Here is a 14904-nt window from a genome sequence, read left to right as displayed (position 1 = left end):
AACGTATTATCCTCTTACCATTGCAGCCACAGCCGTCTGCGTGGAGCCTGTAGCCAGCCTTGCAGCTGCACTCATAGCCCCCTGGGTAGTTCTTACAGAACTGACTGCAGCACGCCTCCCCACTCTCACACTCATCACTGTCTGGGGAGGTACAACAAAAGATGATTGTTCATTTGGGCACGCAACGGAAAACATTTCAAGACATTTTGCAATGGAAATTGAAAAGGAGCACTTCAAGCCCAGGTAGTCCCTACCTGTTTCAGAATAAATATACAGTACCAGTCAAAAGTTTGGACACACCTACTCATTCAAGGGTTTCTCTTATTTGTACTATTTTCTATATTGTAGAATAATAGTGAAGGCATCAAAACTATGAAATTACACATATGGAATCATATAGTAACCAAAAAAGTGTTAAACAATTCAAAATATATTTTAGATTCTGCTTTTCCTTTTCTCCGCGGTACAACTCATCCCAAATCATCTCAATTAAGTTGAGGTCGGGTGATTGTGGAGGCCAGGTCATCTTATGCAGCTATCCATCACTCTCCTTCTTGGTCAAATAGCCCTTACACAGCCTGGAGGTGTATTTTGGGTCATTGTCCTGTTGAAAAACAAATTATTGTCCCACTAAGCGCAAACACGATGGGATGGTGTATCGCTGCAGAATGCTGTGGTAGCCATGCTGGTTAAGTGTGCCTTGAAATCTAAATAAATAAGACAGCGTCACCAGCAAAGCACCACCACACCTATGTGGAGATCATCCATTCAACTACTCTGCATTTTACAAAGACATGGCGGTTGGAACCAAAAATCTCAAATTTGGACTGATCAGACCAAAGGACAGATTTCCACCAGTCTAATGTCCATTTCTCGTGTTTCTTGTCCCAAACAAGTCTCTTCTTCTTATTGGTGTGCTTTAGTAGTGGTTTCTTTGCAACAATTCGACCATGAAGGCCTGATTCACACAGTCTCCTCTGAACAGTTGATGTTGAGATGTGTCTGTTACTGTTGAGATGTGTCTGAACTCTGTGAAGAATTTATTTGGCCTGCTATCTAAAGTGCAGTTACTTGGTTTTTGCGACTGCACTTGAAGAAACTTTCAAAGTTCTTGAAATTTTCCGCATTGACTGACCTTCATGTCCTCTTAAGGATCCGACCCTTTTTTTCAATTTTCGCCTAAAATGACTTACCCAAATCTAACTGCCTGTAGCTCAGGACCTGAAGCAAGGATATGCATATTCTTGATACCATTTGAAAGAAAACACTTTGAAGTGTATCAGATATGTCTATGTCCTGGGATTTTTTTGTTTGTTACTTACAACCTTATGCTAATCACATTAGCCTACGTTAGCTCAACTGTCCCACGGGGGGATACCGATCCCGTTGAGCAGTGGTTCCCAAACTTTTTATAGTCCCGTACCCCTTCAAACATTCAACCTCCAGCTGCGTATCCCCTCTAGCACCAGGGTCAGCGCACTCTCAAATGTTGTTTTTTTGCCATCATTGTAAGCCTGCCACACACACACTATACGATACATTTATTAAACATAAGAATGAGTGTGAGTTTTTGTCACAACCCGGCTCGTGGGAAATAACAAAGAGCTCTTATAGGACCAGGGCATAAATAATAAAATAATAATAATCAATAATTTTGCTCTTTATTTAGCCATCTTACAACCTTAATTGTTCATCAAACATTTTGTAACTCACCACAGGTTAATGAGAAGGGTGTGCTTGAAAGGATGCACATCACTCTGCAATGTTGGGTTGTATTGGAGAGAGTCTCAGTCTTAAATAATTTCCCACACACAGTCTGTGCCTGTATTTAGTTTTCATGCTAGTGAGGGCTGAGAATCCACTCTCACATAGGTACGTGGTTGTAAAGGGCATCAGTGCCTTAACAGCGCGAATTGCCAAGGCAGGATACTCTGAGCGCAGCCCAATCCAGAAATCTGGCAGTGGCTTCTGATTAAATTAAATTTTCACAGAACCGCTTGCTGCAATTTTGATGAGGCTGTCTTGTTCAGATATCAGTAAGTGGACTGGAGGCAGGGCATGAAAGGGATAACAAATCTAGTTGTTTGTGTCGTCCGTTTCGGGAAAGTACCTGCATAATTACTCACCCAACTCACTCAGGTGCTTCGCTATATCACATTTGACATTGTTCGTAAGCTTGAGTTCATTTGCACACAAAAAAATCATACAATGATGGAAAGACCTGTGTGTTGTCCCGTTAATGCAGACAGAAAGGAGCTCCAACTTCTTAATCATAGCCTTAATTTTGTCCCGCACATTGAATATAGTTGCGGAGAGTCCCTGTAATCCTAGATTCAGATCATTCAGGCGAGAGAAAAAACATCACCCAGATAGGCCAGTCCTGTGAGAAACTTGTCATCATGCAAGTGGTCAGACAAGTGAAAATTATGGTCAGCAAGGAAAACTTTAAGCTCGTCTCCCAATTTAAAAGAGTGTGTCAATACTTTGCCCCTTGATAACCAGCGTGGTTGCTGCACATATCATTGTATAATGCAGAAAATACATGAGAGTTCAGGGGCCTTACTTTAACAAAGTTAACCATTTTCACTGTAGTGTCCAAAACGTCTTTCAAGCTGTCAGGCATTCTCTTGGCAGCAAGAGCCTCTCGGTGGATGCTGCAGTGTACCCAAGTGGCGTTGGGAGCAACTGCTTGTACGCGCGTTACCACTCCACTATGTCTCCCTGTCATGGCTTTTGTGCCATCAGTACAGATATCAACACATCTTGACCACCAAAGTCCATTTGATGTCACAAAGCTGTCCAGTACATAAAAAATATTAGAGGTCGACTGATTAATAGGAATGGCCGATTAATTAGGGCCGATTTCAAGTTTTCATAACAATCGGTAATCGGCATTTTTGGACACCGATCATGGCCGATTACATTTTACTCCACGAGGAGACTGCGTGGCAGGCTGACTACCTGTTATGCGAGTGCAGCAAGGAGCCAAGGTAAGGTGCTAGCTAGCATTTAACGTATCTTATAAAAAACAATCAATCTTAACATAATCACTAGTTAACTACACATGGTTGATGATATTTCTAGTTTATCTAACTTGTCCTGTGTTGCATATAATCGATGCGGTGCCTGTTAATTTATCATTGAATCATAGCCTACTTTGCCAAACGGGTGATTTAACAAGCCCATTCGTGAAAAAAGCACTGTCGTTGCACCAATGTGTACCTAACCATAAACATCAACGCCTTTCTTAAAATCAATACACAAGTATATATTTTTAAACCTGCATATTCAGTTAATATTGCCTGCTAACATGAATTTATTTTAACTAGGGAAATTGTGTCACTTCTCTTGCGTTCTGTGCAACAAAGTCAGGGTATATGCAGCAGTTTGGGCCGCCTGGCTCGTTGCGAACTGTGTGAAGACCATTTCTTCCTAACAAAGACAGCCAACTTCGCCAAACAAGGGATGACCTAACAAAAGTGCATTTGCGAAAAAAGCACAATCGTTGCACGAATGTACCTAACCATAAACATCAATGCCTTTCTTAAAATCAATACACAGAAGTATATTTTTTTAAACCTGCATATTTAGTTAACAGAAATCCAGGTTAGCAGGCAATATTAAACTAGGGAAATTGTGTCACTTCTCTTGCGTTCATTGCACGCAGAGTCAGGGTATATGCAACAGTTTGGGCCGCCTGGCTCGTTGCAAACTAATTTGCCAGAATTTTACGTAATTATGACATAACATTGAAGGTTGTGCAATGTAACAGGAATATTTAGACTTATGGATGCCACCCGTTAGATAAAATATGGAACGGTTCCGTATTTCACTGAAACAATAAACATTTTGTTTTCGAAATGATAGTTTCCGGATTTGACCATAATAATGACCTAAGGCTCATATTTCTGTGTGTTATTATATTATAATTAAGTCTATGATTTGATATTTGATAGTGCAGTCTGACTGAGAAGTGGTAGGCAGCAGCAGGCTCGTAAGCATTCATTCAAACAGCACTTTTGTGCGTTTGCCAGCAGCTCTTCGCTGTGCTTTAAGCATTGAGCTGTTTATGACTTCAAGCCTATCAAATCCCGAGATTAGGCTGGTGTAACCGGTGTGAAATAGCTAGTTAGTGGGGTGCGCGCTGATAGCGTTTCAATCGGTGACGTCACTCGCTCTGAGACCTTGAAGTAGTTGTTCCCCTTGCTCTGCAAGAGCCGCGGCTTTTGTGGAGCGATGGGTAACGATGCTTCGAGGGTGGCTGTTGTCGATGTGTTCCTGGTTCGAGCCCAGGTAGGGGCGAGGAGAGGGACGGAAGCTATACTGTTACACTGGCAATACTAAAGTGCCTATAAGAACATCCAATAGTCAAAGGTATATGAAATACAAATGGTATAGAGAGAAATAGTCCTATAATTCCTATAATAACTACAACCTAAAACATCTTACCTGGGAATATTGAAGACTCATGTTAAAAGGAACCACCAGCTTTCATATGCTCTCATGTTCTGAGCAAGGAACTTAAACGTTAGCTTTTTACATGGCACATATTGCACTTTTACTTTCTTCTCCAACACTTTGATTATTTAAACCAAATTGAACATGTTTCATTATTTATTTGAAGCTACATTTATTTTATTGATGTATTATATTAAGTTGAAATAAAAGTGTTCATTCAGTATTGTTGTAATTGTCATTATTACAAATAAATAAATACATTTAAAAAATCAGCCGATTAATCGGTATCGGCTTTTTTTGGTCCTCCAATAATCAGTACCGGTGTCGGCGTTGAAAAATCCCAATCGGTCGACCTCTAAAAAATATCCTCTCATGTTGTCCTGGTTTCCAGTGGTTTGCAGAAGAGGATGTCTTCCTTAATTGACCCTCCATAAACGTAACGGACATATACCAAGAGCTGTGCCAGGCCCACCACGTCTGTTGACTCATCCAGCTGTAACGCTGTGGCTTGTGTGCAAAGCAGTAATTGTTTCAAAATATCTTCTGCCATGTCACTGATGCGTCGTGAGACAGTGTTGTTTGATGAAGAAATTGTCTGTATAGTTTTTTGGGCCTTTTCCCCCAGCATTGTCTGTCCCAGCCATATCCACGGCAGCAGGAAGAATTAAGTCCTCCACAATAGTATGGGGCTTGCCTGTCCTAGCTACTCGGTAGCTCACCATATAAGGTGCTTCTAGACCCTTCTTATTAATGGTATCTGTTGCTTTTATACATGTCTTACTACTTGAAAGTTGTCTTTTTTCTCGCTCAAAAAACTCCCGTGGCTTATTTGTCAAATACAGGTTACCTGTATTTAACATTGTGTTGTTATTTCACTGAACACTAGATGGTTTAATTTTATTTTTGGCAGCGAAACGAGGCTACTCAGGCGAGAAAAAAAACTCACCCAAATGTATAGATCCGCTGGAAAATATAAATGAACTGTTTGAAAATGTGAAGAAAAAATACATTAATAATTGTATAATAATATTTTTTTTTTAAAGTGAATCACATTTTTATTTGGCATACCCCGACGGCATTGCGTGTATCCCATTTTTGGAATACCTGCCGTAGAGGATGGACTGTCGTTTCTCTTTGCTTATTTGAGCTGTTCTTGCCATAATATGGACTTGGTCTTTTACCAAATAGGGCTATCTTCTGTATACCAACCCTACCTTGTCACAACTCAACACAGCTCAAACGCATTAAGATGAAAAGAAATTCCACAAATGAACTTTTAACAAGGCACACCTGTTGATTGAGAGAATGCCAATAGTGTACAAAGCTGTCATCAAGGCAAAAGGTGGTTACTTTGAAGAATCTCAAATATAAAATATATTTACATTTGTTAAACACTTTTTTGGTTACTAGATGATTCCATATATGTTATTTTATAGTTTTGATGTCTTCACTATTATTCTACAATGTGGAAAATAGTGAAAATAAAGAAAACCCTTTGAATGAGTAGGTTTGTCCAAACTTTTGACTGGTACTGTATATATTTGGTGCTTAATGAACAAGACCCATATTTGATCTGTTCCTTCTATACTCGCTGTAGACTAAAGAATGAAATTGACTAAATGAGAATGACTAAACCAGGAGTTTTTCCTTACCTTATGACCTGACCAGGAAAAACTCTGATAAGCTCTGACAATGATGACCCAACAGAGAGTACCTACCCACACAGGTCTTCCTGTCCTCAGCCACTTGGTATGCTTGGTTACAGGAGCAGAGAGGTCCGTTGGTGGTGTGTTCACAGTGGTGGGAGCATCCTCCGTTGTTCTTCTCACAGCTATTCACTATCTCCATCTCAATACCTGCAAATAGGAGGATACAACCAGTGAAATGAAGGCTGGCACCCAACAACAGTATCCGTTTGCAATAAACCAAAACATTAGCCATCTTTCACACATTAGCTTCACAAGAACATACTACAATTAGGGTCAGGGAGATTTTCCTGATCATGTCACCTGACCATGACAAACTCATCACCTTAGTTATAAGTCTACGACGAGGGACCCAGACTTCTTTTTGGCCCTAACTATGATATTACTGTGATTTTGCCTGCTTTAGTTGAATTTACTGATTGTAAGTTGCTTTGGGTAAGAAGAGCATCTGCTAAATGACTCTAACGTTAATGATCATGTGTACTCACGGTAGCACTGTTTGCCGTCAGAGCCCAGCTCAAAGCCAGGGTTACACACACAGCTGAAGGAGCCCTGGGTGTTGACACAGCGATGGGCACACATGGCCTGGCCCGAGCTGCACTCATCTATATCTACAAAGGATAGCATGAGATACTGTAAGTCAATAGGGCACAGTCACAAAGCACAAGCAGAGATTATATTACAGGGATCCCATTTTTATTGATATGAGGCTATGAATGAGGCTAGGAATATAAGCTAGGTACAACATGACCACTTCCTCTGTTTCCGAGGGGCTGAAAATGCTTCTGGTTAAGAAATGTACTTGTGGGTCAGTGATCTGCTCTTGACCTTTCATCATAGTAATGCTAAAGCACAAGCCTGGTGGTGGGCTGCTCTGGGTGATTATGAAGCATACAAACACACACACGCGCACACACACACACACAAAGGCATGCACGCACACACACACACACACACACACACACACACACACACACACACACACACACACACACACACACACACACACACACACACACACACACACACACAGAGTGTTGTGTTTAATGAAGTTGTCTGAACCCTATAGCCTTCTAGCCACCCCATGTTATAGTAGTAGCTTCCAGCCATAGCATTAATCAGCTTTAGGCCCCACACACAGACAGCACAGCTCCAGTCATGGTACATACGGCCCCAGAGGGCTGGGTCATAAAGTCTCAGCTCTAATGGCCCCGGGACAATGGCAACTCTGATGAATGCTACCTTTGTTTTGTCCTGGAGCACTGATTTTGGAGAATAACAAACGTTTACGTTAACGGAGTGTCAGTTAAACCACCATTAAAACTCAATGTTCACAAAGTTAATGAGATGGATAGAGGCGATGGCTATGATTTTTCAGTGGCCAGTTCTCAATGAGGGCTTTAATGGACTAGGCTTGCTTTCTTAAGAGGGTTCAGGGTGGTGGAGATTTATAGACAAGTTCGTAAAAGTCTCTTTCACTCTAGGACATTTCTGGGAATGTTGTCTGCATGTAACAGCATATTGAAATATGAGAACCATAGTTTGTGTGTGTGTGTGTGTGTGTGTGTGTGTGTGTGTGTGTGTGTGTGTGTGTGTGTGTGTGTGTGTATATATCAGCGCATTTCCAGACATACTGTACATGTGTGTGCTCTTACCCTCACAGCCCTGGCTGTCTCTGGCCAGTGTGTACCCAGGTCTGCAGCTGCACTCTGCTTGACCATCCACAGAACGACACAGCTGAGCACAGCCTCCATTCCTGTCCACACAGGGGTCCCTCACTGACAGACAGACAGACAGACAGACAGACAGACAGACAGACAGACAGACAGACAGACAGACAGACAGACAGACAGACAGACAGACAGACAGACAGACAGACCTTCATGTAACTCAGTGTCAATTTGCTGAGAAAGTTTTACTTAGTCATGTCCTGGTCATGCCAAAACCGAAACCTGCCTCCTGTTCTTTATATGTAACTCTTTGCTCTCCATTCTAACATAAAGATACTATTGTTGTAACTGTAGGGAAGTCAGAGCAACATGTCCAATGTAGTCAAGACTCACACTCGCAGTGCTTCCCATCCCTCTTCAGCTGGTAGTTCATACGACACTCGCACTTGTAGTGGTCGTTGCCCATGTCCACACACTTCTGTTCACAGCCGCCATTCTTCACCGAGCAGGAGTTCACAGCTTCATAGTTGGGACAGACAGAAAGACAGACACAAGAAATGAACAACTTCACATATGACAGACTAGAGAAAAACATTTCTGTGTGCAAATGAAATGATGTGGCAACTGTCAGGAGAGAGGTATTCGACAGCATGGTGAGGTAGTTAGAAATGTAGGATCTTAATGTAATCACTCTTTTGTTGCTGAGAATTTTCTGCACAGCAGGAAAAGCAAACTTGTATTGTATTTGAGTTTTAAAAAGGCTTCTAAAGATTGTAATCTCCACTTTGAAATTTCAGACTTCATTTGCCCTAACAAAAAATGTATCAACCCCTACAAAAATGACCATTAATTATAATAACATTTTCTGTTGTTGCAGGATTATTTTCATGCTGTAGCAAACTAACTCAAATTATGATCCTACATCTGTACTTTCGCTAATGTTGTCTTTGATCACCATTTGGTGAGTAAACGAGTAACCCTTCCTAGAGACCTGTCACTAAAGTGTGAATCCAAAGAAGGAAGAACCATATTGTGGGCTACAACAACGTTGGACCAGCTCCATCTTTTCACAACACCATAATGGGAACTTGTGATTACAGAAAGCTCTAAAGACTGGAAATTGGAAAATGACGGTTCCAGGTTCCAGCTTCTCCAGAGGGTGCCCCGGTTGGGTTCTAATGATCTTTCCATCCGTGAGTATCCCTCTTATGATTTACTCCTGTGCTGAATAAGGAAGTCAGTGCTGGGCCTTCAGGGCGCCTTAAAGACAGACCAGAATACACAGATGGCCTGTAAAATCAGAGGGGGAAAGGTTTGCTTTAACTGTGATGACTTCAGCAGACGCAATTAGGAAGCCAAGCAGAGACACCTCCCCTCTCATCCCCCTCATCCCTCAACCACCACCCACCAAACCTGAGTCTACACACAGGGCTGGAGACGACAGTGAACTTTGTCTTCACTAACACTAATGCTCCCAAACAAGTGATATTTGATCAGGTTTTATTGATTATAGGGAGCAGCAAATAGTGAGAGCATTACCTTTTTTCTACAGTTCTTTTTTGTCCAGCTCCTGTGCCAATACTGTATAGACTGTATAGTTCCCTTAAGGAAAAGCACCTTTAGTAAATCCGCTTTCTCTGTGAGAGCGTCCCATGTCTGGAATACACTGCCATCAGACACACATAACTGCACCACATATCACACTTTCACAAAATGCATGAAGACATGGCTAAAGGTCAATCAGATTTGTGAACATAATACCTAGCTGTGTATTGCCGCTTTCCATGTTGTCTGTTGTCTGTAGCTTGTGAGGTGTGGAAACACTTTGTTTTTATGGATTTTGTTTTGTTGCTTTTTGTTCTATGTTGCTCTGTCTGTATGCTACATCTTGCTTGTCCTATGTTGCTCTGTCTGTATGCTATGTCTTGCTTGTCCTATGTTACTCTGTCTTTATGCTATGTCTTGCTTGTCCTATGTTACTCTTCGTGTGCTCACTGTTCTATGATTGTCTATATTGTAATTGTTTTTAATAACCTGCCCTGGGACTGCGGTTGAAAATTAGCCGGCTGGCTAAAACCGGCACTTTTACTGAAACGTTGATTAATGTGCACTGTCCCTGTAAAAATAAAATAAACTCAAACTCAATAGGTTGGACCTACATAAACACTCTAATTTCCAACGTTGGGAATCTAAAACCTTCTCTTGTCCTCCTTATGGAGCCTCAAGTACTTGATGTAGTTTCCCATCACTACAGACCAACTGGTAGTCGTGTGGTGGAGTAGCTGTGTTCTCTCACATTGGAACTGTGTGCTGGAGACACAAAACAGAGACACTTTCTCCGTTGGTGGAAGTGTGAATCGCGGTCCAGTCTCCTGGAGTTTCAAAGGCAGCACCAGATGTTAGCCTTGTTAGCTACGCAGGCGCAAACCAAAAAGTAGCGTCATTCGAAATGGCAAGAAGCAAAACCTACTAAAATGAATTAGGTAGTAAGCTACGGAACAGATGATGGAAAATGTGTGGAGGAGATTGTTTGGTGAACTGTGCTTGTGTAATGAGTAACCTTGACTGAGACCTGAGTATTAGCTCTCAATGCCTAAACCAATGCCTTTAACTCAGAGGGCTAACTTTAACTCAGAGGGCTAACTTTAACTCAGAGGGCTAACTTTAACTCAGAGGGCTAACTTTAACTCAGAGGGCTAACTTTAACTCAGAGGGCTAACTTTAACTCAGAGAGCTAACTTTAACTCAGAGGGCTAACTTTAACTCAGAGGGCTAACTTTAACTCAGAGGGCTAACTTTAACTCAGAGGGCTAACTTTAACTCAGAGGGCTAACTTTAACTCAGAGAGCTAACTTTAACTCAGAGGGCTAACTTTAACTCAGAGGGCTAACTTTAACTCAGAGGGCTAACTTTAACTCAGAGGGCTAACATCATGTTGAGTTGTGCTGACGACCGGGATCGAATCTGGTCTCACACGGTCATTACTCACCGATGCAGGTCCTTCCATCAGTGTGCATGCGGAAGCCCTGGCTGCACTCACAGTGGTAGGAGCCTGCCGTGTTCACACAGGTCTGCTGGCAGCCGCCATTCAGCTCCTCACACTCATTCACGTCTACAGGGGAGACAGATGGACAGACAATCAAACCTGGGTTCAAAAGGTATTTGAAATTGTTCAAAATTTGAGCCTGCATGGAGTGCCAGATGGGCGGAGTTTCTACTTTTGGTCGTATTCCATTGGTTCCTTTGAGCCAGGCAAGCTGATAAAGGTATTTGAATGATTTCGCATACTATTTGATCCCAGGTCTGCAGACAATATTCTCAGACACTCTCAAAGCAAGAGTGCTGCCGAACAAGTTCATTTTAATAGGAGTAGGTTGTGCCAGTGAATTCCCTCTATGGGCATTGATGAAGGAAGTTTGAAGGAATGCTTTATTATGATGGAATAATACACAAACCTTTAGACAACATTTGTGACTTGAGCACTCTAACAGACATGAACCAAAAAAGAACCACATTTATTAGGAGGCTAACATGTGTGTTACAGTATGTGTCCCAAATGGCAACCTATTCCCTATATAGTGCACTACTTTTGAACAGAGCTCTATGGGGCCTCGTCAAAAGTAGTGCACTAAATAGGGAATAGGATACTATTTGGGATGTAGTGTTTTCATGGGTGTTCCAGAGGAGAGTGTTAAGGCCCAAGTTATAGCGATGCTTGTCATGACCCATGACCGTGTCACACTTAGGAATGCAGTAAAAATGTTCCGGCACTGAAGTTCTTTTTTTGTTTGACAACAATCTCTGTGAAGCATATTGGACGCTGACGCAATAATAAGGTTGGCTTGATGATGGAAGTGATGACTTCACGAGAGACTGTTTCAGGAACACAATGTTTATGACCCCTTTATAGACTAACACACCACTTTGATACAATTAAATCAACCATTAATATTGAATCACCAATTGGACACACATTCTCTTCATCAGTGCGTACAGCGCTTTGCTGTTAACTGTAATGACTAGGACCAGGAGTATGTTCTTACCACATGACCTGATTAGGAAAAACTCATGGGCCCTACTTATAGCCCTCTGAATTGGAGTGCAGAGTTCTTCCTCAAGCCCTAGTAATGATGATTCCCCACTGACACTCTTTCAACACAGGTTGTCTACTATGCAGCAGAACTGAGTGTTTAGGACCATTCAAGAACCATTCTGGTACATCTAGACATATGTTCCATGTTGTTCCATGTTGTTCCATGTTCTAGGTAGCAGATGCATGATGAGGAGACAACATACCTGAGTGCTCCTCCAAGGACAGTCAACGTTTACTACCCATTTGGAGAACACAAACGAGTCGAGCTGTTTCAACTACTTTCTGGTTCCTGCTAATCCCTAGTGGGATTTGCACTGCAGACTACTACTGGTGATGACAGTAGCACTGATACAGAGTCAGATGTATTTTCACGCCCCGCTAATGGTTTATCTTATGATTGGGGCTAAGGTAATCTGATACCAGATCTGGGGTTAAGGGCATTCTCTATTCAACACAGCAGTCTCAGCTCGTGGGAATGTCCTCATAGTGAACTAAATGCTACTTTAATTAGGTAACCTCCACTAGAAGAGGCCAAGAGGGGGTCAAAGAGGAGGGCTGTCCGCCGTGTAAGGAGCCTTTTCATAACCGGCGCATAGATTGTGATCAGGTTCAAGGACTGAGAAGTCACATGCCAATCCATTTAGAAGGTTTGGAAGGTAACATATTTAAGGTTCGTTGTGTGAGAGGATTTCAGCAGGATACAAAGGGCATCTTTCATTCAAACGTAACGCTGAGACTCTGGGAGTTGGGTTGGGGGTTGAATGTCGTCTGAATGTTATTGTGTGGCAGTCTTGACCTGAGCAGAAGAGGCTGGGTCTGCGTGAGAGGCTGACACCCATGTCTGTCTCAATGGTCGCCTGACAGCTGTTTGGGGAGGTGTCCGCCCATCCCCCGCATCTCAACTCCAAAACGCCACTCTCCTAGGATTAACACCATCCTATATGTGGAGGGTTGCAGACAGAAACATTTAGCCCTGGAATGGTCAGTTCCAGAATCAAAAGGGTTTGTTATTTGCCCTCGAAAGCTGTTACAGAGCACACTAGCCCTGGAACATGGCTCCTACAGACTCCTACACGATTTCTGAGATGTCTTCAGTTTATCTCTTCGCTGGTGTACAGTGATCAAACCCTCACTAGATAGTGACACCGTCCCATGTCAGGAGTCAAAGGTTAAGGGCACCTGTTGACACCTGCACCCCCAAAGAGCAACAGGGCAACACTGTCAGCTAACTCAGACAACTCAGCTAACTCAGCATGTTTCTGTCAGAACAAACAGGCAGGGTTTTGATTTTACTGGTTGACCAGATCTCCATCCCTGTACAGATTGTGTTCCCTGTGTGTATGTGGTCTGCTAAGCTCTTTTGTGTCTCTGACTCTTCCTGTGTCTCTGTCTGAAGTGAGGAAAACGGCACAACACAGAGCCTGCTAGAGGACATTTGTGGATGACCTACGCCCGATCCTCGAGGAGCATTTTAAGGTTTAAGGTTTTAAGGTTTAAGTCCTTCTATGCCCTCCTGACCACCACACCCACCCAGGAGGCCCAGCTCATCCCTCTTTCTCACCCTGACAGGCCTTGCCATCCGGGCCCAGTCGGCTGCCCTCGGGGCACTTGCAGTAGAAGCTTCCAATGGTGTTGCAGCAATGTCCCTCACAGCCGCCGTTAGCAGTCGAGCACTCGTTGACATCTGGGGAAGGAAGGAAAGCCAGAACCTCAGTTTTTATAGCCTACAAACTGCAATGTAAGCAAAACTGAACCCAAATCCATTGTAAACTGTGGAGCTTTGGAGCTTCTCCTTCTTTGGTTGAATCATTCCCCTCTGTTTTTTGTAAGACGTTTTTCTCTCTCAAGCATAAAGGAAGTCTCTCCAAACTTTCAGTGAGTCCATTTTCTCACCCTGACTTTCTAGATGTCCCAGTGGTCCAACAAAGGGCCATCTTTAAGACAGACCCAGCTTTAAGACAGACCCAGCTTTAAAACAGACCCAGCTTTAAGACAGACCCAGCTTTAAGACAGACCCAGCTTTAAAACAGACCCAGCTTTAAGACAGACCCGCTTTAAGACAGACCCCGCTTTAAGACAGACCCAGCTTTAAGACAGACCCGCTTTAAGACAGACCCAGCTTTAAGACAGACCCCGCTTTAAGACAGACCCAGCTTTAAGACAGACCCAGCTTTAAGACAGACCCCGCTTTAAGACAGACCCAGCATTAAGACAGACCCCGCTTTAAGACAGACCCCGCTTTAAGACAGACCCTGTAGTGCTTTGATGACTTTGTTTCTAGAGAGAAAAACTAAACCATGTCCTATTCTCAGTCCTGTTGTTCATCTGCTGGGGCCAATGTAGCTGGAAGCAAGGCATAAGGAACAGGGGAAGCTAGCTACATAATATAGCTTACATATGCCATACACTTTGGTGAGGAAGAGCACGGCAAACTCTTGTTTTGAGGTTCAGAGTCAGTGTAAAACAGGTTAAAGCTAAAGGGTAAAGCCAAAGAGCACTCCTTTCATCACTCCACAGACAGATGCTTGGACTTAAATTGCAGTCATTACTTTGCATGTGAATGTAAACAGGTACTTCCAATTAAATGACGATGCTGACAGAGTCAGTCAGGCATGAGCACTGTTTTCATCCTCTTCACATTTTCTCGCTTTCTTTTTTTCTCTCCTCTGAAATGGTTTCCAGCTTGTTGCTGCCTGGTTGTTTACCCCTTGTTCTCTTACAGTGAGGAAAAAAAGTATTTGATTCCCTGCTGATTTTGTACGTTTGCCCACTGACAAAGAAATTATCAGTCTATAATTTTAATGGTAGGTTTATTTGAACAGTGAGAGACAGAATAACAACAAAAAAATCCAGAAAAATGCATGTCAAAAATGTTATAAATTGATTTGCATTTTAATGAGGGAAATAAGTATTTGACCCCTCTGCAAAACATGACTTAGTACTTGGTGGCAAAACCCTTGTTAGCAATCACAGAGGT

At 42.5% G+C, this 14904-nt stretch overlaps 1 protein-coding gene across 1 annotated transcript in view; it reads right to left on the bottom strand.

Moving 5' to 3' along the window:
- LOC115206169 (multiple epidermal growth factor-like domains protein 6) overlaps positions 1 to 14904 on the bottom strand; it is a 99289-nt gene that overhangs the window by 43585 nt on the left and 40800 nt on the right. The window contains exons 5-11 of the mRNA XM_029772825.1: positions 13489 to 13611; positions 10824 to 10946; positions 8228 to 8353; positions 7820 to 7942; positions 6653 to 6775; positions 6177 to 6314; positions 19 to 141 (exon numbers count right to left, since the gene is read on the bottom strand). Coding sequence (XP_029628685.1) covers positions 19 to 141; positions 6177 to 6314; positions 6653 to 6775; positions 7820 to 7942; positions 8228 to 8353; positions 10824 to 10946; positions 13489 to 13611 — 879 coding nt within the window. The remainder of the gene's footprint in view (positions 1 to 18; positions 142 to 6176; positions 6315 to 6652; positions 6776 to 7819; positions 7943 to 8227; positions 8354 to 10823; positions 10947 to 13488; positions 13612 to 14904) is intronic.

The sequence above is a fragment of the Salmo trutta genome, chromosome 13 (assembly GCF_901001165.1).
Source record: "Salmo trutta chromosome 13, fSalTru1.1, whole genome shotgun sequence".
In the NCBI taxonomy this organism is placed as follows: domain Eukaryota; kingdom Metazoa; phylum Chordata; class Actinopteri; order Salmoniformes; family Salmonidae; genus Salmo; species Salmo trutta.
Note: the sequence above shows the minus strand (reverse complement) of the source record. Positions and strands in the feature narration are given on the sequence as shown.